Genomic DNA, 26,415 nt, shown 5'->3' with positions numbered 1-26,415 from the left:
GGAGGCTGCAAAGGAACAAAGCAAACCCTTAGGCATAATTATGAGAGCATCCTTGGACTCAGGGGAGTTCCCCACGGACTGAAGATGTGCAAAGATGTGTATGCCCAATTCACAAAGGGGATCGAAGGATGACACAAGTAACAAGAGAAAGTTAGTTATTTTACTCGGAACAGAAGTTAGTTTAACTTCTGTTCCGAGTAAAATAGAGTCACTGGTTAAAGATACATTGCAGGATCATCTAGACAAGACTGCAGCAATAATTCAGACACAGTATGGGTTTCTTAAGGGAAATTCTTGTCTGACAAATTTGATTGGATGTGGTTACGAAGGAACTGGATGCAAAACATAATTTTGATATCATATACTTGGATTTCAGGAAAGCTTTTGACACTGTTGCGCATGGAAGACTACTGTAAAAATTGGAGCAGAATGATATTAACGGTAAGTTGCTACAATGGATAAAAGGATGGTTGAGTGGGAGAAGACAGAGGGTGGTAATCAATGGGTGGTGCTCTTCGTGGACTAATGTTATTAGTGGAGTCCTACAGGGTTCGATGTTGAGTCCACTGTTGTTTTGTATATTTATCAATGATATTGATGAATGTACATCAGGCTTAGTGCCGAAATTTGCAAATGATACAAAGTTGGCATTGTTGTTAATGACAGTAATGGCAGTGTGCTACTGCAACAGGGTCTAGAAAATTCGGGCAGATGTGCTGAGAAGTGGCAATTGAAGTATAACATTGACAAATGCAAAGTACTGCATATGGGTAGAAGTAACCACAGAGGAACGTACCAACAGTGGGGTTCTACACTTAGGCTGGTAGAAAATGAAAAAGACCTGGGAACAATTATGCAGCCAGATATGAAGTTTTGTGAGCATTGCAAACAGACATCCAGAGCAGGTCATGGGGTTTTGTTAATGATATACAGGAATTTTGCTAGCAAGGAAAAGAAGGTGATTATCTCTTTGTATAAGGGAATGATCAGGCCACGCCTAGAATACTGCGTACAGGTCTGGAGGCCTCATTTTAGGAAGGATGTGGATTTGCTTGAGCGTTTTCAGAGAAGGGCAACAAGATTGGTGAAGGGAGTGAAGGGATCCTCTTACCAAGAGAGGCTTAAGTTCTGAAAATTGCAGCGGCTGGAGACTAGGCACTGGCGAGGTGATCTGATTGACGTGTATAAGGCCTTGTATGGTTGAGCACAGTGAATTCTGTTGGGATTCTTCCACTTGTTCAGATTACGAACCTAAGAGGTGGCATAAATTCAAATTTAGAAAAGTCAGTTGTCGAATAGATATGTGGAAATTTGCCTTTAGCCACCAGGTGGTTAATTGCTGGAACAAACTTCCATCTGTCTTTGTGGAAGTCGATAAGTTAAATAAATTTAAGGAGGAACTGGATAGGCATTTGGAGGGAATGGTGTGGTTTTTTTTTTTTTTTTTTTGGCTGATGCTGCATAAGCTCATACACTTGCTTTTTTTTTATCACATGCCACTACTACTACTACGGCGATTCTGCAAACTGTACTACCCATTAGGGAAAATGTACTCTGGCAGAAAAATTATTAGTGATATATCTAACGTTTAGAATATGGCAGTGATTCCCCCCTTCCCTCTTCGGAATATTTTTGATCCTTTCGGTACACATTACAATTTATATACAGTATGTTAAAAATGAAGCCAGTTATCGTCAAGTTATTACCTACACACGCATCAAGTAAAGGAAACCAGGCTTCAATGCTTTTTTATACAGTAGTTTGCAATGTGGAACATCGCAGAGCAAGTCCGAAACCCTGCGGCACCTACAGCAGCATACTGGTTGCGTGGCCAACCGCCTCCCCCAGCTGCCGGCTAAGGACCAAGAAGAAGAGAAGTTTGCAATGTTTGAACAGCTCTTGTTGGCATGTTCTAAAAGATATTAGGAATATTATCTGTAATTTGGTATGTTCGTTTACTCTGTGGTATTAGTATTAATAACAGAATGAAATGACGCAAAGGTTATACAAGATGCATGCAGAAGAAAAATTTATATATATTTATTAATTTTAATTAAAAAGTATTAGCAACAGAAAGCTGAATTTCAAAAAAAAATGAAAAAATAAAATAAAATCTTTACGTAGCAATCCTACATAGACTTTTACAGAGGGTGCTGTGATCGTTGTTTGAGATTGCACTGCTAGGGCAGAATTAGTCAAGGGTTTGTTGTGTGTCGCTATGGATTTCAGTGTGAAAACAATTAAAGGATTAGCAGCTGAAGCTGCAACAGTGTTTTCTCGAGCAGTCCAAGTAAGCAACAGAAGTTTAGATTAAATTTAATCATTAGTCGTAAATCTGTAGAGGAAAATGAATCATATCAGTTGATTTGAAATGTAAATAAATAATGATCATGCCAACTGTTGCTACTGCTAGCTGCACTTCTGTAGATGGTGGCATTTTGCCTTAGCTTTAATTATAAATTTTATCGGAGGCGTAACTTGTCTAAATGTGGAGCGTTTGAACCGTCAGGTGATACGCGATCGTACGATCGTAAGATAATCGGATGGAGAGTCGGAAAGTTGCGCTTCCTTTAATGAGATGGTTTCTCTTGTAATTTAATAGTTGCTTTATACAGATCGTGCGTATGAGTTACATGTATTGTTACGCTTACCTGATTGTCAATTGTAGATTAAGAAAATCTGAATAATTAAAAAAAAAAAAAAAAAAGATTTGAAGCCTATGGTATCAGTAATTTTTTTTATGCATGTGTAACTAGTAGTGTCCAGGACATAATTGAAATACTTTATGCTGTGGGAAGAGGATGCTAGTACTGTACTTGCAAATGATTCATTGTAGCATTTTGTAGGTTTATGCAGTTTATGAAAAATAGGAGCTGACTTAGCTGAAAACGGCAGAAAGTAATGTAATAAAATTAAATGATATATATACACCTACTGAAATAAAATATATATAACAGATAAGAAGTAAAATGCATGGAATGTTGATAGAAATGTGCTGTCTCCTTTTACCATATCACTTATTTAGACATTGCCGTAAAATGGACTAACTATGTATATTTTGATGTTCCTTAGGCCTCTCTCACAGTCTTATTGTTTTATCTTTATAATCCACAGTATTTCGGAGTGAAACGTTCTGTTTTTATTTTTAACTCATTTGGTTGTGCAGTTCGTACTGTAAAATAATCATGAACAGTCATATCAGTTTATTGCCCAAAGTTAGAGTACAGAGTAGCAAAGCCAAAGCAAATACAGTAATTCCTAGCGCATGTTCAAATGAGATTGCTTATAAGTGTTGATAGAGACTCATACTAGGGCATTAGCAATGTGATACTGGCAGTAATGTGATTCCAATATGTACCAGGACAAAACTGGTACAGCCACTGAGTGGTAAGATATGCTTACAAAAATAATAATAAAATTGAAAGAACAAGTTAAAATAACTAAAACAAATAATAATCAAATACAATTAGATAATGGCAACTGGTTTGCAGAAGGGGTAATAATATGTGAATGTGTTAAATAATTGTGCTACATTTAAAATTAGTAATGTAGGCATTGCAAATTATCTTGAATTATTAATTAATTAAAATTAAGAAATATGCTAACACAGATTTTGGTAATACAGAAAAATGAAAATAGCATATTGTACAATTGCAAAAAAAAAAAAAAAAAATTCAAAGACGTGTATGCACCTGTAATTGTGGCAGGGGGGTAATAAATATAATGTTAAACTCAAAAAAAAAAAAAAAAAAAAAAAACTGAATTTTTATTTAAAATGTAAAATTTACAGATCATTACACAAAATTTTTCAAAATAGCTTTAGCTGTTTACACATTTTTTCCATCAGTTATGTGATTGCAAGAGAGCTTTGTCAAGATTCCTTTTTTGATAGCACCTTGTTTGTATGTCTTAGTTTCCATAACTTCTTCACTAGAAAACTGGCATTTCTTTATTGAGTTCTTTGATTTTGGAAAAAATTAAAATTGCATGGTGCAGGGTCAGATGAATAAGGAGCATATTATTATTATTATTATAATATACTCCTTATTCATCTGACCTTGCACCATGTGATTTTAATTTTTTTCCGAATATTGTAAGATATTTACAGGATGTGTGCGAAGGTATTCAGAAATCATTGTCATGTAGTAATTTCCAATTTGTCCTTGCCCACAGGTCAAGTCTTGTTCTTTGAGATTTCATCTCTTAAGTACATGTAATGATTTTGAAGTACATGGTCTTATTAATAGTATGACCACCTGGTATAAATCATCTTGAATTATGCCTTTATATTCAAAAAATAATTTTCAATTCCAGTTTTTTTCCCAAGAAGACTTCCATAAAGGGGATTTGACATTTTTTCTACAAATAAAGATAACATATGTTTCTACTTGTGCCACTCTTGTGTTTAGAAACCCTGAATAATGCATGAATTTTGACTTGTTCATTTGCAAGTTTCTATCCGATTTTCTTAGGAACAGAGAAGTTCTATACATTTTTTTCGTGTTTGACATATCAGATAAAGTTGGCTTTACAACTGTTGTATGATATTCCATCTTAAAAACTGCATATCAACAAATGATGAATAAAATATCATCATTTGTTGATATGTAATCTCTCTCTCTCTTGCACCTTACATCATCTGTGATTCTAAATTCATTAATGAAATGGTTCTACCATTCAAATCTCTTGATAAAGCTTTTTCACCGGATTATTCAGCAATCAGTTCTACAATCTTTAAGGCAGATTTATTTAACAAAAACAAAATTTTATATATTTTTTTCAAAAAAGGTGACATTCTAAAAACAAAAGCATGAAATTGCTTACTGTCAATAATAGATAATAGATGAAATGAAATAGATGAAAATAACTCTGCACATGGGCAACTAAAATGGCACCTAATAAAAAAAAAATTCTGGATGATCTGTGCTACTTATTATTTACTCTTTCACACTATTGGGCTATGGGGGGGGACACTTGATCACCTTGACAGTTGATCTCCATCTTACCTTGTCTTGAGCCAGCTGAATCCACTCCTGTCCATCTGCTCTTTCTCATGTGTCTGCTTCTTTCTGTTAGCCAATAGGAACTCCTCTAAGTAGTTGACTCAGATGTCTTTCTCCACTCTTGCAACTTGTACATGCATCTATCCTCCTGATTATCTCTCTAATGTTTTCCTTTCCATATTTTCCTTTTATGTTCTGGATGAAGTGTTCATCCAGAACATTTCCTGAATTTATATTCTCTAAATATGTATGAGACAAGGATGCTTTATCCATATCATGGCTACTAGATAGTGGCATAAAAAACATTATTGTAATGTGACCTGAATCTCTAGGGGAAAGAATTTTTTTGTTCTTTGTGATTAATCCGTTGGTGCCCATGCCATTGTTGTAGTTTGATATTAAAGCTGAAGAGTGCCTTAAAGATTAAACTTTTTTGTTTTTTAAATCAACAGTTTCCCATAACATTTAAATCAACAGTTTCATAACTAAATAAAGAATTAGTTATGAAAGTGAAACTTGCAAAGGATAAAAAAATATTTAAAAAAGAAACTTCCAACTTGTTAAAATGTTTTTGGACATTCCACATTGGTTGTAATATAACCATATTATTTAGCCACACTAATTATTTTTCCTGACAGGAATCAAACCCACACCTCTCCAAGTGAGTGTCAATGTACCGTAACAACTGAATTGTCATGGAGGACAGAGATTCTCACAGTAGAAATTACATGAATTAGTAATAGGAGTAATAGTACAGTAGTAATAGTAATAATAGAGGCATGTGATGCAAGTAAGCAAGTGTATGAGCTTATGTAGCTTCAGCCAAAAAAAAAAAAAAAAAACAATTTCACACAACCATTCCCTCTAAAAGTTGGAGGGCGCTGACTCTCTTTAAAAATTACAGCTGCATTTGATCATCATCAGCTTCTAATTTGAATACCATAAACAGTTTCAGAAGTTACATTGCAAGCAACAAAGCTTTAAGAAATTCACAAGAAAATTGTCAGAAAACTTTCAGTATAACTTCGTTTCCATATAAACTCTTAACTTGTGCAGATCTTGAAACCTGCAGAAACAGAACCTACTGTCAAACCATATGAAACATCTCTGAAGACATCCCAAATACCATTAACACCACTTCGTGACAGTATGACTCATTTCAATTTTAATGTCCAATAAACATTTACAGTAGAATTCCTGTTATCTGAATGCAGTAAGAATTGCATTAAGCACCATATCATTAAACCAGAAAAAATATTGTGCTTAATAGAGGATGCACAGGGCCTATCTTAGGCCAAGGTAAACTAGGGTCCATAAATGGCAGTGGCCACAGCTAAAATTGGTGATATCCAGTAGTGTAATGATGAGCATGAGTGCTTATGTTCCTTATAAAATTTGCAAATAAAATATACTTTCAAATTATAACGTAGGTTCTAGTCAAAATGCATGTGCTGCTGATATGTTCAAATTTGTATATATTTCCTTAGAAATATATGCAGATTAATTTTTCAAGGGCCCTATGCCCTATTTTTTTACTGTAAGTAGGGCTTTTTATAATAAACATTTTTACAGGGGCCCCAAAAAAAACTTTTGTCTAGGGCCTGCATATCCTCAAGTTAGGCCCTGAAGATTCTTGCCACATTTTGATAACATTAACTTTTTTTTGTTGAATTCAGAAAAGGTCTGCTTCATTGTATTATTTAGCCATTTTAATATTGACTCGGGTGTTTTCTTAAACTAAAAAACAAACTGATCTAGTGTAAAATAAAATTTAATTGATAATATTAAAATAATATTTTGCACAAATATTTGATTTTAATTTGGATTTTTTTTTTTTTTTTAATATTTAACAATGATTCTTCAGAATTTGGCAGTTTAAACATTTTGCCATAACCATTAAGAGCAATAAAATTTGTAATTTTTTGATACAATATAAAGCCAATTTAGTGTTGGCAATATGACTGCAAGGAAGCAAAGCTCTTATAGCACCAGCCAGAAAAAGAAAAATGAAATAAATAAATAAACTTCATTTGCCTATTCCTTCCAACAATATGGCAAAAGCTTCCTCAAATTTATTCAAACTGCCCACCACAACAGTAAATATTAGTTTATGCTAACAATTGATTGCTCTTTAACTGAATACAAATTTCTGCATATATTCTACAGCCATCCTTTTTCAATTTAAATATGTCTCCTTGTGTGTTCATCTGAAAAAGATTAACGATACCATCAGTATTTAGATTACTTAACCTTTTTAAATCTTTATACATTTCAAGTGGGTGACTATGCAGATGCCTAGTTTTCAGAAACTGCACTTTATAAAAATACCAGTCATTCTTGGTAAAAATCCTTTTATGCCCTCCCCCAACTAATTTTCTTGTTTGTCTCTGTACCATTTCCAACAGATCTATATTCTTCATAAATTAAAGTTTCTAAACCTGCATGGTTTCCAGATATGTCCTAGCCATTGCCTTATACAAGAGGATAATTACTCTTTATACTACCAGCAAAGTACCTGTATATATCTCTGACAGAATCCCACAAAGTGATCTAGCAGTTTGTTTGCACTCCTAAGAGAATTTCTTGTCAGACTGAACAATTATGCCTGGATCGTTTTCATAATCCAGTATTTTGATTTTGATAACAAATGGTATGTTATTTTGGGATTACTGCAACCGAAATGCAGTACGCTGCATTTATCACTGTTAAACTTCAATTGTCATGTTACAGCCCATCTGCTTAGTTTATGAGTGGGGTTCAAAAAAGATTTGTATTCACCCAGAAGTAGTTGTGACACAAGGTTGAAACAAACTGGAACCGACTTCCATCACTTGTTGTTGAAGTTGATAGCCTAAACAAATTTAAGGCTCAACTGGTCAGGTATTTCGAACGAACGGAGGGGTGAAATGGGAGTGGTGTGTTTTTTTTTTTTTTTTTTGGCTGATGCTGAATAAGCTTGCTTTCTTGCATCATATGCCTCTACTAATGCTAATACCATGTATTACACTTAGTCACCAGACAAAATGATGCATTTTTGCTACCTCTCAGTACACTTTTGCAGGCCAGTTTTGTAGAAGTCCTCTGGCCTGTCCTTCAAACCATAACCCGGCAGCAGAAATCACCTCATCATCATCATCAGCAGCAAAGTGCTTTCCTGAAGGACTTCAGGGCAGGAAAGAGGAAGAAATTCGAGGGCGCAAGGTCAGAGGAATAAGCAGGATGCAGCAATATTTCAAACTCGCTTTTGTGGGGCACACCTCACTGCAACATGCAAGGAATATGCAGAGACACTATCATAGAACAAGTGCACACCTTTTGACAGCTTTCCCCATCTTTTTTTTTTTATAGCAGCAGATTTCTTTATAAGGAGGTTGGAATAATACTTCGCTGTTATGTACAGCCCTTTTGAAACTAATACACCATGGGAACCTATAAAACTGACAGCGTCACCTTGCCAGCACTTAGTTGCACCTTTGCCTTTGGGGGTGGGGGTGATTCTGCTTGCGTCCATTGTAGTAGTAGTAATGGCAAATGACTCAAGAAAGCAAGTTTATATAGTATCAGCCAAAAAAAACCTACACAGTTCACCCATCCGTACTCTCCAAGAATTCGTCTAGTTCTTCCTTGAATTTATTCGACCCATCCACTTCCACAACAACAGATGAAACCTGTTCCGACAAAAATGAAAATCAGCCACACACTGGCTGAAAGCAAACTTCCGCACATCCTGCAACCATCCCTCCTCAACCATCCCTCCCCCTCCTCATGTGTAGTCTCAGCAAGTGGAAGATTGCTATTAACATTCAGCTTACTCAATCCATTCAAGACTTTAAACACCTCAGTCAGATCTCCCCACAGGTGCCTAGTCTCATAAAGAGGAAGAATGCCATTCATATTCAGCTTACTCAATCCATTCGAGGCTTGAAAGATCTCAATCAGATCACCCTGTGGTGCCTAGTCTCCAGGTACTGTAATTTGCAGAATTAATGCCTTTCTAGGTAAGAACACCTTTTGTTGCATTCACCAATAAGTATGATTAATAAATATTAAGGTATTGACATCTCTGGAACCCCACTCATCTCATTAGTCCAATGAGAAGATCAATGTCTATTTATAGGCAATCTTTGTTACCTACCACTTAACCATCCTTTTATCCATAGTAGTAACTTTCTCCAATTATTGGCACATTAATTTATACAACAGTCATACATGTGGTACAGTATGAAAGACTTTACTGAAATCTAAGTATATGATGCCAGAATTATTGTTTGCATTCAATTCCTTTGTGAGGACCTCGTAGTAGCTACTCAGATTTCTGAGGCATGATCTCTCTTTAACAAATCCATGCTGTGATTATCTTATGGCTGCACTCCTGTCAAGATGATTTTGAATTACAACTTTGACTATTGATTCCATTGCTTACCCTGGCAAAGTGGTTACAGGTTTATAGTTAAAAAGGGTGGTTCAAAGGGTGAAGTATAACTTCACCCTTTGAACTACCCTTTTGAATAGGAGATACATTTGCACACCTCCAGTTTGCAGGTATATCTCTTGAAGGATGGTCTCCATTATGTTAGGTAAAGTCTTAATTTTACAGCATCTTCTAATATAATTATGTAGATTGCATTAGATCCAGAGTACTTTGTTCACTTTTAGCTGTAGAAATTTCTGTCACACCTTACTTTCTGTTATTATAAAATCATTTAACTCCCAGTCAATATTAGATAGCCTTCTGCTAACCTCATCTCCAAAAACTTAGTAAAGTAAATTTGGTGAATTTGAAGTATTGATTAAATCATCAAATGCAGACATCACCTGGAAAGCAACCTCCCAGTATCCATCCCAGGGATGTGTACCCATGCCTCTACCATACACAATCAAGTCACAGAGGATATTAGGAAAGCTAAGGAAGATTACAAGAAGTCTTTGGAAGAGAATGTAAAGAAAATTATCAAAGACTTCTTTGTTTATATTAACAGTAGGAATGGATTGAATCATTTTTGCCCACTAGATATGAATGGATTAATTGTCACTGATCCTGCTCAGGTTGCAGTCAAACTGAATGGGTATTTTGTAGCTACATTCACACATGAGGAATTTTTTAGGGATGGGAGTGCCAGAAGTAAGTCAAATTCTGGTGGCAAGCTGAATGACTTTGTGATCACTGAGAGAAATGTGGAGGAGAAATTGTTGAAGCCAAACATAAAAAAAGGCACCTCAGGTGGATGGGATCTATCTATTTATATTAAAGGAGGAAGCAAAAGAAGTAACCAAACTTTTAGTCAGATTATGAGAGCATCATTAGATTTATGGGAGATCCCTGTGGACTGGAGATGTGCAAATTTATCCCCAATTCCCAAAGGTGAGATTGCAGGGAGACATGAGAAATTATATACTTGTTAGTTTCGCTTCTGTTCTAGTGAAAATAATGGAGTCACTGGCTAAAGAATTAATGCTGGATCATCTGGACAGGAATACAGTTATATTAGAGTCACAGTATGGATTTCTTAACAGACAGTATTTTGGATACTATTACATAATAAGAAAGGAAATAGATGCAAAAAATAATTTTGACATCACATACTTAAATTTCAGAAATGCTTTTGATACTGTTGCACACACAAGCCTTATACAGAGTGGAGTTGTGTGGTTCTAAGGGCAAGTTGCTGCTATGGATAAAGAGATAGTTCAGTGGAAGAAGACAGAGAGTGGTTATCAGTGGGCACTGCCCTTCTTCAGTGTTGGACCCGTTGTTGTTTTCTAAATTTATTAATGATATTGATGAAGGTATATCAGGCTTAATGTGTAAGTTTGCCAATTATACAAAAAGTTGTATCATTACTTAATCAGAGTATGCTACAGCAACAAGATCAAGACAAATTAGGTAGATGGACTGAGAATTGGCAATTGAAGTTTATCATTGATAAATGCAAGGTATTGTATATGGGTATGTTTTCAATAATATTGAAAACAACAATGGGCCTGGCACCGAACCCTGGGGTTCTCCACTGATAACATTAGTCCACATAGAGCAGTGCCCATTGATAACCACTCTGTCTTCTTCCACTTAACTATCCCTTTATCCATAACAGTAATTTGCCCTTAATGCGACATTGCTCCAGTTTATACAGCAGTCTTTCATGTGCAACAGTATCAAAAGTCTTCCTGAAATTTGAGTATATGATATCAAAATTATTCTTTGAATCCAGTGTCTTGGTCACTGCATCATAGTAACCTATCAAATTGATTAAACAAGATTGTCCCTTAACATAACAGTATATATAAGTAATGTACCAACTGTGTGGTACACAATGGCAGTGCCGACCGGGCTAGCCGAGTGGGTAAAGTACCTGCCCGGCAACCCAAAGGTCGCGGGTTCGATTCCCGCCTCGGGCTTGGATCAAAGTACTGCAAAAACCTTGGGAGGTGCAATATGGCCACAGAAGCCGATGCGCCAAGAACTACCAAATCAAAAAAAAAAAAAAAAAAAAAAACAATGGCAGTGGAAAATGAAAAAGACTTGGGGTAATTTTGCAGTCAGATACGAAGTTCTTTGAGTAATGCACACAGGTTGCCAGCACAGCTCATGAGGTTTTGTCAATGTTATACAAGAATTTTGTTAGCAAGGATAAGGGAATGATTATCCCATTGCCTTATACAATGGGATAATCACCTCCTTATCCTTATATTCAGTACTCAAGTACATTGTGAGTACTGAATACCATTCTGGTGGTCTCATTTTGGGAAGGATGTAGAGCTGCTGTAACAAGTACAGAGAAGGGGAACAAAGGGGATAATCTCACCAAGAGAGGTTTAAGTTCTGAAAATTGCAGCATCTGGAGAATAGGCATCTGTGTAGTAATCTGATTGAGGTGTATAAGGCCTTGAATGGTTAAAGAAAATTCAGTGCTGATGGGAATTTTCCTCTTGCTCAGACTATACATGAGGGAGCATACATTCAAACTGAGGTAGGACAATTGCAGAATAATGTGCCGAAGTAACTCTAGCCTATGGGTGGTTGATTGGTGGAGCAAACTTCCATTTGTGGTTGTGGAAGTTGGTAGCTTAATTAATTTAAAGGAAGAACTCAACAAACTATTGGAGGGAATGGATAGGTGAAATAGGAATGTTTGTTTTTTTTGTTTATTGGCTGATGCTATATAAGCCTACTTTCTTGCATCATTTGCCACTGCTAATGCTAAAAATAATAATAACATTATCGTGTGAGAATGTAGATGTAAAATATTTATTGTTTATCAAAACCTGGATAGGATCATGAACTATGATACCATTTATATCCAATTAAATTATGTAGATAATTGTTTCTGTGCTATAATGTAGTAGTAGTAGTGGCATATGACACAAGAAAGCAAGTGATGCAAGAAAAAAAAAAAAAAAAATTCACGCAACCATTCCCTCTAAATGTTTGTCCAGTTCCTCCTTAAATTTATTTAACCTATCAACTTCCACAATGACAGATGGAAGTTTGTTCCTGTAATTAACCACCTGCTGGCTAAAGGCAAATTTCCGCACATTTATTCTACATCTGTCTTTCCTTAATTTGAATTTATGATAGCATGTCTGTACCCTTACTCTTGACCACTTAGCTACTGCAGTCATTAATATGAGTAAATAATAAATAATAAAGCACTTTAAGTGTACCACTTTTAACAAGACATTGCAAATGTTTGCGGATGTGTGGTGCCTTATGTAGGGTAGCTTCTGAACAAGAGTTTAACTCTGCCATGGTACACCCTACTTATACAGAATTTTGTGAAATGGCCAGAAATTAGTATAATTTTAAGTTTGTGCAGTTTAGTTGTTTCTGGCCAGTCTGCTACCTTGAAGCAGCTGCCCCATACTCAACTAAGCCACAAGGAGATGGGCAGCAGGGAACAAACTTCCCCAAAATCAGGGGGGGGGGAATCCATACCCATATTTACAGGGATGGGAACATGTTCAGGAACATTATTATTATTACTAGGTACAGAATTTCCTGTTTAACTGAGTCATCATTTACATAGAAAGATCTTGCAGGCAAAATCCATAAATGAGAGAACTCTGTTTTGTTTTAGTTTGGCTTCATGTCCTGGAGCATAAATATTGGTGAGGAATGAGAAAGGCTGTCACAGGTAGCAGGAATCTTTTTTTTTTTTCACATTGTTTGTAGTAGCAAACCTTACCTTGGAAATAAAAGACTTGGTGACTTTTCCTTTGGGATTAGTTGTCCAGCACTCTTGCCAGAATAGTAGTAGTAGTAGTAGTGGCATGTGATGCAAGAAAGCAAATGTATGAGCTTATGCAGCATCAGCCAAAAAAAAAAAAAAAATCACAGCATTCCCTCCAAATGCCTGTCCAGTTCCTCCTTAAATTTATTCAACCTGTCAACTTCCACAACGATAGATGGAAGTTTGTTCCAGCAATTAACCACCCGCTGGCTAAAGGAAAATTTCCGCACATCTATTCTACATCTGTCGTTTCTTAATTTGAATTTATGCCCCCTTAGATTCGTAATCTGAACAAGTGGAAGGATCCCATCAGAATTCAGCATGCTCAACCCATTCAAGGCCTTATATACCTCAATCAGATCACCGCGCAGGTGCCTAGTCTCCAGCCACTGCAATTTGCAGAACTTAAGCCTCTCTTGGTAAGAGGATCCCTTCATTCCCCTCACCAATCTAGTTGCCCTTCTCTGTACACGCTCAAGTAAATCTACATCCTTCCTAAAATGAGGCCTCCAGACCTGTACGCAGTACTCAAGGCGTGGCCTGACCATTGCCTTATACAGAGGGATAATCACCTCCTTTTCCCTGCTAGCAAAATTCCTATATATCATTGACAAAACCCCATGACCTGCCCTGGCAGCCTGTCTGCATTGCTCAGAAAACTTCATATCTGCCTGCACAATTACTCCCAGGTCTTTTTCATTTTCTACCACCTTAAGTGTAGTACCACACAGTTGGTACATTTCTCTGGGGTTACTTCTACCCATATGTAGTACTTTGCATTTGTCAAGGTTAAACTTCAGTTGCCACTTCTTAGCCCATCTGCCCAAATTATCTAGATCCTGTTGCAGTAGCACACTGCCATTACTGTCATTAACAACCCTGCCAACCTTTCTATCATCTGCAAACTTCGACATTAAGCCTGATATACCTTCATCAATATCATTGATAAATATACAAAACAACAGTGGACCTAACACCGAACCCTGTGGGACTCCACTAATAACATTAGTCCAAGAAGAGCAGCACCCATTGATTACCACCCTCTGTCTTCTAGCACTTAACCATCCTTTTATCCATTGTAGCAACTTACCCTTAATACCATTCTGCTCCAATTTGTACAATAGTCTTCCATGCGCAACAGTGTCAAAAGCTTTCCTGAAATCCAAATATATGATATCAAAATTATTTTTTGCATCCAGTTCCTTTGTAACCACATCATAATATCCTATCAAATTTACTTTCCCTTAACAAACCCATGCTGTGTCTGAATTATTGTTGCAGTCTTGTCTAGATGATCCTGCAATGCATCTTTAACCAGCGACTCCATTATTTTACCCGGAACAGAAGTTAAACTAATTGGTCTGTAATTACTCGTGTCACCCTTCGATCCCCCTTTGTGAATTGGGGATACATTTGCACATCTCCAGTCCGTGGGAACCTCCCCTGAGTCCAAGGATGCTCTCATAATTATGGCTAAGGGTTTGCTTAGTTGCTTTGCCGTCTCCTTTAATATAACTGGATAGATCCCATCCACCCCAGGTGCTTTTCTTACGTTTAACTTCAACAATTTCTCTTCCACTTTGCTCTCGGTTATTACAAAATCGTTAAGTATCTTGCTACAATTTGATAACCTTCTGCCATTTTCAAACCTTAATACTTCCTCACGTGTGAATGTAGATGCAAAAAACTCATTCAGTTTGTTTGCTATCTGAGCAGGATCATCCACAGTCGAACCATCGATGTCAAGTGGACCGATCAGATTCATCCCCTTCCTTTTAGAGTTTATATAAGTAAAGAAATCCTTGCTGTTTTTCTTAGCATCTTTTGCCAAGGATTTCTCGTAATCTGCCTTCGCCTGCCAAACCTCCTTTGTGACCTGATTACAGATTAACTTATATCTGCCATATGCTTCTGAATCTCTGTCAGCTCATTCCAGCATCTATTCTAGTTTTTCTACCTGGGTGTAATATTTAGAATTTTTAATAATGGCCTATTCCTGATGCAGTAGCAAAGGCTTCTGTGAATAAGGTGTAGCCCTAAGGGCATACTTCCAGAGATGGCTTGCATGTTGGGAGTGGATTGTCTGGCATGCACTGTTGGAGAACTGTATGATTATACTTAGCACAATCATGTAGTACAATCTATGCTATGACTTCTCACTGATTGTTGTCATTTAGTTGAATTTATCTGGTGTCATAGCATTCAATTGTGTGTGCAAGTGGGGGAGAAGGTTGAAGTTATAAAAGACAAAAGTACTGTGTTTGATAATAATTGATTGATAATGCAACACCTTGGTCATCCCATATAATGCTACAATTTCAGCAAAATGTCACATGCAGATATTTAGTTGAAAATGTTTATTTTTTTTAAATACCTTATTCTTATTCCACTTTACTATTGGCAGGTTAGTCAGCTTGACCCTTACTAATTAAACAAAAAGCTGAAAAGTACATAAAGCTTATAGCAATGAGTGATTTCAGTCAGTCAGACACTGCTAACAGTACAGGACAATCTGCAGTCCTCAACGTTTTCTGTAATGACAAATTGTAATTCATTATTGATTTATTTAACCAACCACATTTATTCACAACTAGATGCTTATAAGTTTAAAACCCATAATTTTTTTTTTTTCACAGTATACAGAAGAAAAACTTGGTACTTCAGAAAAAACAGAGCTCGATGCACACTTTGAAGGTTTATCGCAACGATCAGATAAAACGAAAAACTGGACAGAAAAACTTGTTTATAGGACAGATGCTGTCCTTCAACCAAATCCAAGTAAGCATCTTATTAAGAACTGTAATTTATTATTAATGTTGTTATCAGAAGTAAAACTATATATTTGAAACAGATTTAACTGTACTTGTGAATTTTATCTTTTGTGCTTGTCTTCCCCCATCATGCAAGAAAGAAAATATTATTATTATTATTAGATATATGGTGCAAGTAAGCCTGAGGCTTATGCTGCACCAGCCAAAAAAAAAATTCCCCGAGTTATTCTGAGAGTCAAAAGTAGTTATATGTGAACAACATATATATATGTACTATTTTAATAGCTATAGGTGCTTTAAAATAAAAAAAATAAAAAAAAACCCTAAACACTACCCTACTTGGCTTAAGCCATTATCCGATTCTGCACTGAATGGAGCAGCTACCAAAGTCAGTACAAAAACTACGAATACGTTAAAGACAAAAAATGACCGAGACAAATTCGTGATGAGAATTACAGGAATTAGTATTCTTCCAATGTAAATCATCATCCTGCAATTTTGTACTACTTATATTCACCAACTAAAAGACAGTGCTTAGTGATTTAATTTCAAATCCATTTTCTTACTTCTGTGCCGCCCTAAATCCTTGATCCTGAATTTATACTGGCAGGATGATAACAGTAAAAAAGGTTTCATACATCGATTAAAATGCACATTAATAAACGGGACCATTCATTAATTAAACCTTGGTAAGGTTTAATTAATGAATGGTCCTGTTTCAGATAATCTTTTGTGTTCCATTAGACAGTTAAAGTAAAATAAATACAGAATGCTGTTAAAATGTAATTCATAATCCGCCATTTCGTACTACTCATCGTTAATAGCATAATTACACTAAAATATCATTACTGTCAAGGAACAAATACTTAAAGCTACTTCAAGTAATTTGCAATCATCTATTACACAGACAGTGTTAGCGCCACATCCCATAGCAGCGTGTATTCACCATTTTCTCCATTTCTTGATGACAGTGCAACGAAAACTGAAATTTTCTATATAATAACGCTTTTTTTTTTTTTTTTTTTGTTATTTTAGCCATCCCAGCAATTAAGGCCCGTTTTAGGCACATCAGTGACCAAGGCCATATTCTGCCGTGTATACTGTCTGTAAATTGCATGTTTTAATGTCATATTTTCTGTTTGCTGGACGAAAAACCCATGGTTCCAAGAGAAAAAAAACCATTCTACCTCTGCCTGAGACCGACTAACTCACCATGTCATGAAAAAAAGCCTATAAAAATTTCTCGCCTCATCAACAGGATTAGAACTAAGGATTAAGGAACTAAGGTGGTGGAGGTTGATAGCCTAAATAAGTTTAAGGCTCAGCTGGACAGGTATTTTGAACGAACAGAGGGGTGAAGTGGAAGTGGGCTTTTTTTTTTTTTTTTTTTTTGGCTGATGCTGCATAAGCTTGCTTTCTTGCATCAAATGCCTCTACTAATGCTAATGCTAATGCTTTTCTACCTGGTGTAGGTTGGAGGGCGAGTCCATCAACAGGCACATCACATGCTACCCACAAGCATATATAATAATAACATAAAAAATAATATTATTTTAAATGTGTAATTATTTTAAATTTAATACCTTACGTACATGGAAAGGACAGAATTCATGAGATATCTGGTTCCCGGACAACGCGATGCTGTCATCCCTCTCGCTAATGGATGAACCCACCGCTTGGCAGGTATATAGATACACTGCATCACTGCATTCATTTGGATGGTAATTTGATATCAGCATGGATAACTGTCGTGAGTTAACCGACTTTGAAAGAAGGATGATAATTGTTGCCTGATGCATTGGTCACTCTATCGCGGAGGTGGTACAGAAATTGCAGTATCCCCGTTCAACAGCATCAAGAGTGTATCGGGATTGCACCTTTCTGGAATAACATATCTCATATCTCATCTTATCTCATCTCTTCTCTTCTCTTCTCTTCTCTTCTCTTCTCTTCTCTTCTCTTCTCTTCTCTTCTCTTCTCATCTCATCTCATCTCATCTCATCTCATCTCATCTCATCTCATCTCATCTCATCTCTTCTCTTCTCTTCTCTTCTCTTCTCTTCTCTTCTCATCTCATCTCATCTCATCTCATCTCATCTCATCTCATCTCATCTCATCTCATCTCATCTCATCTCATCTCATCTCATCTCATCTCATCTCATCTCATCTCATCTCATCTCATCTCATCTCATCTCATCTCATCTCATCTCATCTCATCTCATCTCATCTCATCTCATCTCATCTCATCTCATCTCATCTCATCTCATCTCATCTCATCTCATCTCATCTCATCTCATCTCATCTCATCTCATCTCATCTCATCTCATCTCATCTCATCTCATCTCATCTCATCTCATCTCATCTCATCTCATCTCATCTCATCTCATCTCATCTCATCTCATCTCATCTCATCTCATCTCTGCTGTTGCAGCAGAAACCTCAGGCTTCCTTGCGCCATAGAAATAATAAACCAGACAAAATATAGGCTAATCACCCCTGCCTCCCAACAATGTACAAGATCCTGACTAGCTGCATAACCAGGAAGATATCATACCACTTGGACAGCCAGAACATAATGGCCAAACAGCAGAAAGGATGCAAGGAGCAATTAACCATATATGGAGCAAGCCTACAAGAAACGGCGCAACATGTACCCAGCCTACATCGATTACCGCAAGGCCTTCGACTCTGTGCCTCATAGCTGGATAATAGAGGCGCTGAAGATCTACAAAGTCAATCTGATAGTGACAAACTTCCTAGGAGCAACAATGGCAAAATGGAGTAACTTGATGTCATTAGGTGGGTGACCATTAAGGTCACCCACCTAATGACATCAAGCTCCACCCGGGAACTGAGAAACACCTCCAGCAACTACTCCAGATCACCGAAGAATTCAGCAATGATATTAGGATGGAATTTGGTCTAGACAAATGCAAGACCCATGGATGGTGTCAGGGAAAATTAGTCAACCAAAACTACCAGCTGCAGACTGGTAAAGAGATCGAAGCCATGGTAGAAGGAGGGGCCTACAAATACTTGGGATGATGCAGGCTCAGCAGTTACAGCACAAGGAAATTAAGGCCTGCCTGACCAAAAATTACCATCGGAGTCTCAGAAACCTGCTGAATGGAGGGAACACAGTTAAAGCTATAAACACCTATGCAGTCCCAGTGTGAACATACTCCTTGAGGGTCATAGATTGGACTAACACCGAGTTGGAGGATATCATGAGAAAGACAAGGACAGTGATGACCAAGAGCCGCAGCCACCACCACCCGAGATCTGCTGTGGAGAAACTGACAATTGCCCTGGAAGAAAGGAGGAAGGGGCCTGATAGACCTCATTGAGCAACAGAAGACAGCGATACTGAACCTGAAGGATAACTTCCAGAAACACACAGCAGCACTCCACCAGGCCATAAGGAAGATAGACAAGCGGTATACCCCACTCAACCTAAGCGAGGAGTCTCCCCCAACCAGGAGGTACAAACAAAGCTAGAAAGATGGGTCCAGAAGCCCTCCATGGCAGACACTACAATGATCTCCATCAAGATCACATACATAGATAAAATTGCTTCGAATGCATGGCTCACGAGAGGGACGGTCTTCCCCGAGACTGAAGGATTCATGCTCGCCATCCAAGACCAGGTAATCATCACCAGAAATTATAAAAAATACATCGCCAAAGAGCCCGGAGTGTCCAATGATACGTGTCCACGATGCCACCTGGCCTCAGAAACGATCAAACACATCACCGCGGGGTGCAAGATGATCACTCAGACTGAGTACACTCGTAGTCACGACCAGTTAGCCAGGATAATACATCAGAAGCTAGCAAGGAAATACCAGTTGACCAAAGAAAGTGTGCCTTACTACAAGTATGAAACCCAGGCAGTACTAGATACCCCAACACACAAGCTGTACTGGGACCGCGCCATAATAACAGATAGGACAATCCCACACAACAGACCGCATATAACCCTTGTGTACAAGAAGGAAAAGGCTACCTATCAGATTGACATAGCAGTACCCAACACTGGCAATCTGCAAAAAACCCATGGAGAAAAAATCAGGAAGTACACGAACGTAAGACAGGAGATCAAAGAGATGTTGCATATGGAACAAGGAACAACCATTCCTATCATCGTGTCGACTACAGGTATGGTGCCAAAGACCCTACATAGCAGCCTAGTAGCAATAGGTCTCCCAGCGAACACTTACAAGGAACTCCAGAAAGTCGGAATCCTGAACACCTGTAAGATAGTCAGAGAGTTCCTTGACCAACAGTAACACCAGACATAACAACCACCCGGTGTACTTGGTAGCAATACCTGTCACGAGGTGGAACCCTCAATCAGGGAGAAATAATATAAGAGCAATAATAATAATAATAATACCAAAAATAATAGTAAAGCAGTCGATCAGGAACACCCACAACTAGCGAACCCCGGGAATTGATAACATCCACAACTACTGCTACAAGAAGCTCACCTGCACACACAAGCACCTAGCAGAGAAGTTGACTCAAATGATAAGCAACCCAGAGACAATCCCGAAGTTTCGCACCGAAGGAGTCACATATCTGAATCCTAAAGATGAAGATACAAGAAACCTGGCGAAATACTGGCCAATCACATGCCTCCCATCGATGTACAAGATTCTGACCAGCTGCATAACTAAAAAGATATCAGACCACTTAGAGAGTCAGAGCATAATGGCCGAACAGCAGAAAGGATGCAAGTGGAGGAGCAAAGGGTATTGTTTGGTTATTTTGATAACCATTGAATTACGCAGTTTGTTTATTTCAGATCTTGGCTGAAATCTCCCAAAAATTTCACATGCATGTACAGTAGGTCCCACTTTTATGAACTTTGTTTCTAAATAAAAACAAAGTATTGTATTTAAATAAAAAATAAAAACATTCCTGTGATCAGTAATCTCCAATGTAAAATTACTTTCATAGATCTGACAAGACTTCCCTTCAAAACAATACAAAAAGTAACTGGCCACTTTTGGCTTCTGTTCCAACATTTCTTCGAAGTATGCTTGCTTGTTTTAAACTTATTTATCCTTGATTAATTAATGTGATAGAAAGACTATATAATTTCTCTTAGATCCATGTTCTTTAGTATGTCACCTAAGAAGAGTAAAGTAAAGTTCCATGCTAATTTTCTCATACATTAAAAGCTTTAATCAGGTTATATTTAGGCATTTTGTTTGCAGACTTTGCAGCAAATCGTTAAATATGTATCAAATAAATGATTCATTCCAGTAAATTAGAATTTTTGAATTTTTTATTGTCTTGGTAGACTTTTTTGAATTACAGAGAATCCTCGTTATCTGAGGATAATTGGTTCCAGAAAATTCCACTTAAAATGAGTACCAAATTTTCATAATGTTTATTATTTAAATAAATGAAGCAGGCGTAATATTTTAAGAGTTTAAGATTCTCTATCTATACAATATCGGTGTAATTACACCATAGACAATTCTTAAAGAAAAAGTACGGTAGTAGTGTGAAAGGCATCATTTCATCTATATCTCATATTGTGCTCATCCTTCACAATGAGTTGCCTATGTATTGCACTACCTCGAATAAGTAACTTATTCGAGGTAGTGCAATACATAGTAACTTATTGTGAAGGTTGGAGAAGCGTTGCCTATTTGGGGGATTTTGTGAGTGATTTAGTTCAGTCAGTGAGTGGAAGTAACTGTCCCTTCTTTTGACGGCATTTCTTCCTCTTCCTCTCCTACTATCACTTTCCTACACCTTTTTGCTTTCCTAAGTCTAATAGGGATAGTATGTGGATAACAGAGTATGTTATCCCATACCGTTTTGCAAGCGGTGCCCATCGAGAATAAGTGACAATAGTCTTGTCTGTTAGTGAAGTGTTACTTATTCGAGGTAGTGCAATACATGGTAACTTGTTGTGAAGGATATGCATAGTATGAGGCATAGATGAAATGATGCCCTTTACACTACTATCGTAGTTTTTCTTTAAGAGTTGTCTATGGTGTATCTACACTGATATTATATAGCAGGGATGGCCTACAAGTTGATCGCGATCTATCAGTCGATTGTGAATTTAATTTCGGTTGATCAAGACAAATTTTAAATATATAGTCATCCCTCGATTTGTGCACCTTGTGCAATGAAATTTTTGAGATAGTAGATCGCGGCACATTTTGAAGGAAAAAAGTAGATCGCATCACAAATTAAGTTGCCCACTCCTGTTAAATAATAATGTTTATTATATACTTGTACATAGTAAAAAAATGGATGAAGGAACTGAAAAATGAGAAAATTATTTTATTAGACATTTTTTATTGAGTTGCCTATGTATTGCACATATAATATATTATATGTGCAATACATATAATTGCACGAGCATGAAGAAGATCATTCTTACAAAAAATATTCAAGTGCATTATTATAATATGTTGCGCAATGTAAGGTTAAGAAGTTAAGTAAAGTTTATTGAAGTTACACTGTTTCAGTTGTACGAATAAAGAATGAACCCGGAGTTCTCTGTGATTTTTTCAGATAAAATTGTGTCATAGCATTTAGTTATGTCTTTAACTTCATGCTTAACTTTTGTTGCACGAGCATGAAGAAGATCATTCTTACAAAAAATATTCAAGTGCTTGGTCAATTTTCTCAAGGGGAAAAAGTTTTAATTTTCAAATCCTCATAACTGTGGGGACTTGGGTAGTGAATACTCGTATACCGGGGACTCCCTGTATATCAAATATTGTTGTAGGGTTTCAAGCTCCCTTAGTAGGTTGTTTCACTTTGTTGAGTCAGCAGTAACTAGTAAAACAGAAGCCGTATGTTGCGATTAATTGAAAGTTTGCTTGTTTGAAAGCACTGGAAGGGCTTTTATTGGAATGTGGCATTATATGCTGCCTTAAATGGTGATATATAATTAAATTAAAAGTTTATTATTATTATTAGCCATATGGTACAAGGAAGCCTGAGGCTTATGCTGCACCAACCAAAAAAAAAAAATTCCCGAGTTATCCCCTGAGAGAGAGAGAGAGAGAGAGAGAGAAGAAAGGAATCGCCAAGAAAGAGAAGAATTATGATATCCAACTCAGGACCCTGAGTTTGCCAAGCCCATACTCACCAGATGTGAGCCCCCGGAGTTAACTTATCTTATATTTAACTTAAGTTTGGTTTTAATAAACTGAAACTAGAATTGAAGAGTTTGTATAAAAATAAAGGCTGCTATTTAATCGGACCTTTATGTAAGGGAAAGGGGATAGTAATAAATACACCAGCTGCCGTTGCAGATGAACTCAACAGTTATTTTGCATCGATATTTACAAATGAAAAGCCTTTTGTGGCAAAGGGAAATTGTGGGAGCGAAGTTAAAAAATATGTAATTAATGATATTGAAATTTCGCAAGATTATTTAATGAAAAAACTTTCGAGCCTACAGACCAGTAAGGCTCCTGGAGTTGATGGAATATACCCTATAATCTTAAGAGAGGCGGCAAGCGAGTGCATTGAACCATTGAGGCTAATTATGCGAGCATCATTAGACTCTGGGGAGATTCCCTTGGATTGGAAAAGTGCAAATGTATCTCCCATACATAAGGGTGGCTCTAAAAGTGAAGTTGGAAATTATCGACCTGTCAGTCTGACTTCAGTAGTAGGGAAAATCATGGAGGCAATGATCAAGTGTGGAATTCAGGATCATTTGGATCGAATTGAAATTCTCAAGGATACTCAGCATGGTTTCGTAAAGGGAAAATCATGTTTAACAAATCTGGTTCGCTATTTCGAAAGGGTCACTCACGAGCTGGATTTAGGGAATAATTTCGACATTGTTTATTTAGATTTCAGCAAAGCTTTTGACTCAGTCCCACATGAGCGGTTGCTTTATAAGCTGGAACAGGTTGGAATCACTGGGAAAATCCTTAGATGGATAGAAAGATGGCTTCAGGGCAGGAGGCAGAGGGTTGTGATAAATGGCTATTCCTCAGATTGGGTTGATGTAAGAAGTGGGGTTCCCCAAGGATCAGTATTAGGACCACTGTTGTTTTTAATTTTCATAAACGACATTGATGAAGGGATAGAGGGCGTGATGTCTAAATTTGCAGATGATGTTAAAATTGGGAGAGTAGTTAATGATCACCGTCAAGCTGAGCTTCTTCAGAGAGACCTAGATAGACTTCAGGAATGGTCAGAAAAATGGCAGCTGTGCTTTAATCCAACAAAGTGTAAGGTATTACACCTGGGAAACAGTAATCCCAAAAAAACTTATTCACTTGGTGGAGTTCAACTAAAGCCAGTACTGGAGGAAAGGGACTTGGGTGTTACGATACGGTCAGACATGAAATTCTCTGAGCATTGTAAACAGGTTGCAAGGAAAGCCCATGGTGTCCTATCAATGATCTATCGAACTTTTGCAAGTAGAGATAAGGACGTGATAATCCCATTATATAAGGCTTATGTTAGACCACACTTGGAATACTGTGTTCAAGTATGGAGACCGCACCTGAAGAAAGACATCGAGCTTCTTGAAAGGGTGCAAAGAAGGGTAACTCGCCTGGTGAGATCGGCAAAAGGGCGTCCTTATGAAGAAAGACTTCGAATATGTGGGTTGCAGAGTTTGGAAACTAGACACCTTAGAGGAGATTTGATTGAGGTGTTTAAGGCTCTGAGAGGCATCAGTAAAATGAATGAGGACAAAATTTTCAAGATTATAAATGATGCTAGAACTAGGGGACATAAATTCAAGTTACGGGGGGAAATGTTTAGATTGGATTGCAGGAAGTTCTATTTTAGCCAGCGAGTTATAAATTACTGGAATAAGTTGCCTTCATGGGTGGTAGAGGCCGACAGTTTGGGGAAATTCAAAGGTCATCTGGATAGTACTTTCGGGTAAGGGAAGCACAGGATGATAGGTTTAATTTCCTTTTTATTTATTTTTTATTTTATTAATTATTATTATTTAGTTATTTATTTTTATTTTTTTGTTTTTATCATTGTTTTGTTCGGATTTATTTTTTTTAATTTTTTTCTTTTTTTTTTTTTTTTTGGCTGGTGCAGCATAAGCCATAGGCTTTCTTGCACCATGCGGCCGTTACTAATACTAATACTAATACTATTTAGACATTTTGTCTATTAAGTAGGATTCAGGTGAGTTTTATTTTTTTGTAAATATAAAACTAAAGTTGTTTTATCTTAAAGAAATGTCTATGGCAAAGGTATCAATAATAGAAATCAGAAAAATTATGGTTTATCATCAGGAAAGATGAAATGAAAGTAACCACATAGAAAAGTCAAAGAACATTCAAATATGAAATAAAAAAAAAATATTACCAAAGTTTTTGTTAATTTATGGTTTCATGATAGCAACAAAAAAAAAAAAAAAAAGTTACATCTGCTGTATTTGCTTCAGCATGCCTTGTATGACTTTTTCATGTTCCCTGAACTGAAAAAAACTTCTTGAAAGAATGGAATTTTAAATCCATTGTGGATGAATGTTATGGCATTACTGAAATGGACTTCAAGGAAATTATTTTCAGCAATCTTACCAGACTTGATGGAGACACTGGAATGTTTGTATAAAATTAAAAGGCGTGTGCTTTGAAAGTGTCTCCTATAAAAGTTAGTGACAATATATAGTATGGTTACTTTAGTATCAGACCTCATACATCATAAAATATCTTTTTTTTTTTTTTAATCTTCACTGCATAATCAAATGTGTTTCAATTTGTATGCTTTAGATGGAGTATATAAACATACTTAGCATTAATTTTAAAATTTCCTCGATTGGAGATAAAGTTGTTAGATACAAAGTGAATTTGGAAAATTTTCAGTAAACTCACTGTCATATTTCATTAGAACTTTTAAATTATTAAATTTTATACTGAAAATTGTGATAATCAGTGTTGTTACTTTTATGAAATTAACTTTTTGTAAAATTTATAGAATTACATTCTTAAGTTACCCAGATTTTTTTCACTGCATACTTAAACAAGAATTTAAAATTAGCAGTACATTAAAGGTAGCATCAAAGCATAAACAATTTTGAATTGTTTCTTGCTAACTTTTAAGATTATGAAGGGGGTTACTTTTTCTGAGTATGCACGTATGGACTAAAAATGAATTATGCATCCATTAGAGAGTTAAATAATATAATTTAGTTACTGAATTGCTCAGTGTATAGAATGTTTGCTTGATATTTGTTGGTATTGGGTTTATTTCTAATGATTAATGTCTAGAAGGTTTTTTCACCCCTCTTTTTATGCCTGACTGTGGTCTGGGTAAATATACACACATTAGTATGCACATTGTGAGGGTGAGCCCTTAACATTGCTATAATATTTTTTTGGCTGATTCTCTATAAGCTTGTTTTCTGTTTTCTTGCATCATATGCCTCAACTAATGCTAATTCAAAAA

The 26,415-nt window shown here is 36.6% G+C and overlaps 1 protein-coding gene across 5 annotated transcripts in view; it reads left to right on the top strand.

Annotated features, from left to right (window-relative positions):
- The first annotated feature begins 2,181 nt into the window (after positions 1 to 2,181).
- The window catches only part of EndoB (SH3 domain containing GRB2 like, endophilin-B), a 104,264-nt gene continuing 80,030 nt past the window's right edge, over positions 2,182 to 26,415 (top strand). For all 5 annotated transcript variants that reach the window (XM_090370474.1, XM_090370472.1, XM_090370470.1 and 2 more), the window contains exons 1-2: positions 2,182 to 2,290; positions 15,868 to 16,009. In XM_090370474.1, the coding sequence (XP_090226600.1) occupies positions 2,219 to 2,290; positions 15,868 to 16,009 (214 nt within the window). In that variant the 5' untranslated portion in view covers positions 2,182 to 2,218. The remainder of the gene's footprint in view (positions 2,291 to 15,867; positions 16,010 to 26,415) is intronic.

The sequence above is a fragment of the Mastigoproctus giganteus genome, chromosome 3 (genome assembly GCF_048544385.1).
Source record: "Mastigoproctus giganteus isolate SK-2022 chromosome 3, ASM4854438v1, whole genome shotgun sequence".
Lineage (NCBI taxonomy): Eukaryota > Metazoa > Arthropoda > Arachnida > Uropygi > Thelyphonidae > Mastigoproctus > Mastigoproctus giganteus.
This window is presented reverse-complemented; position numbering and strand designations above follow the sequence as displayed.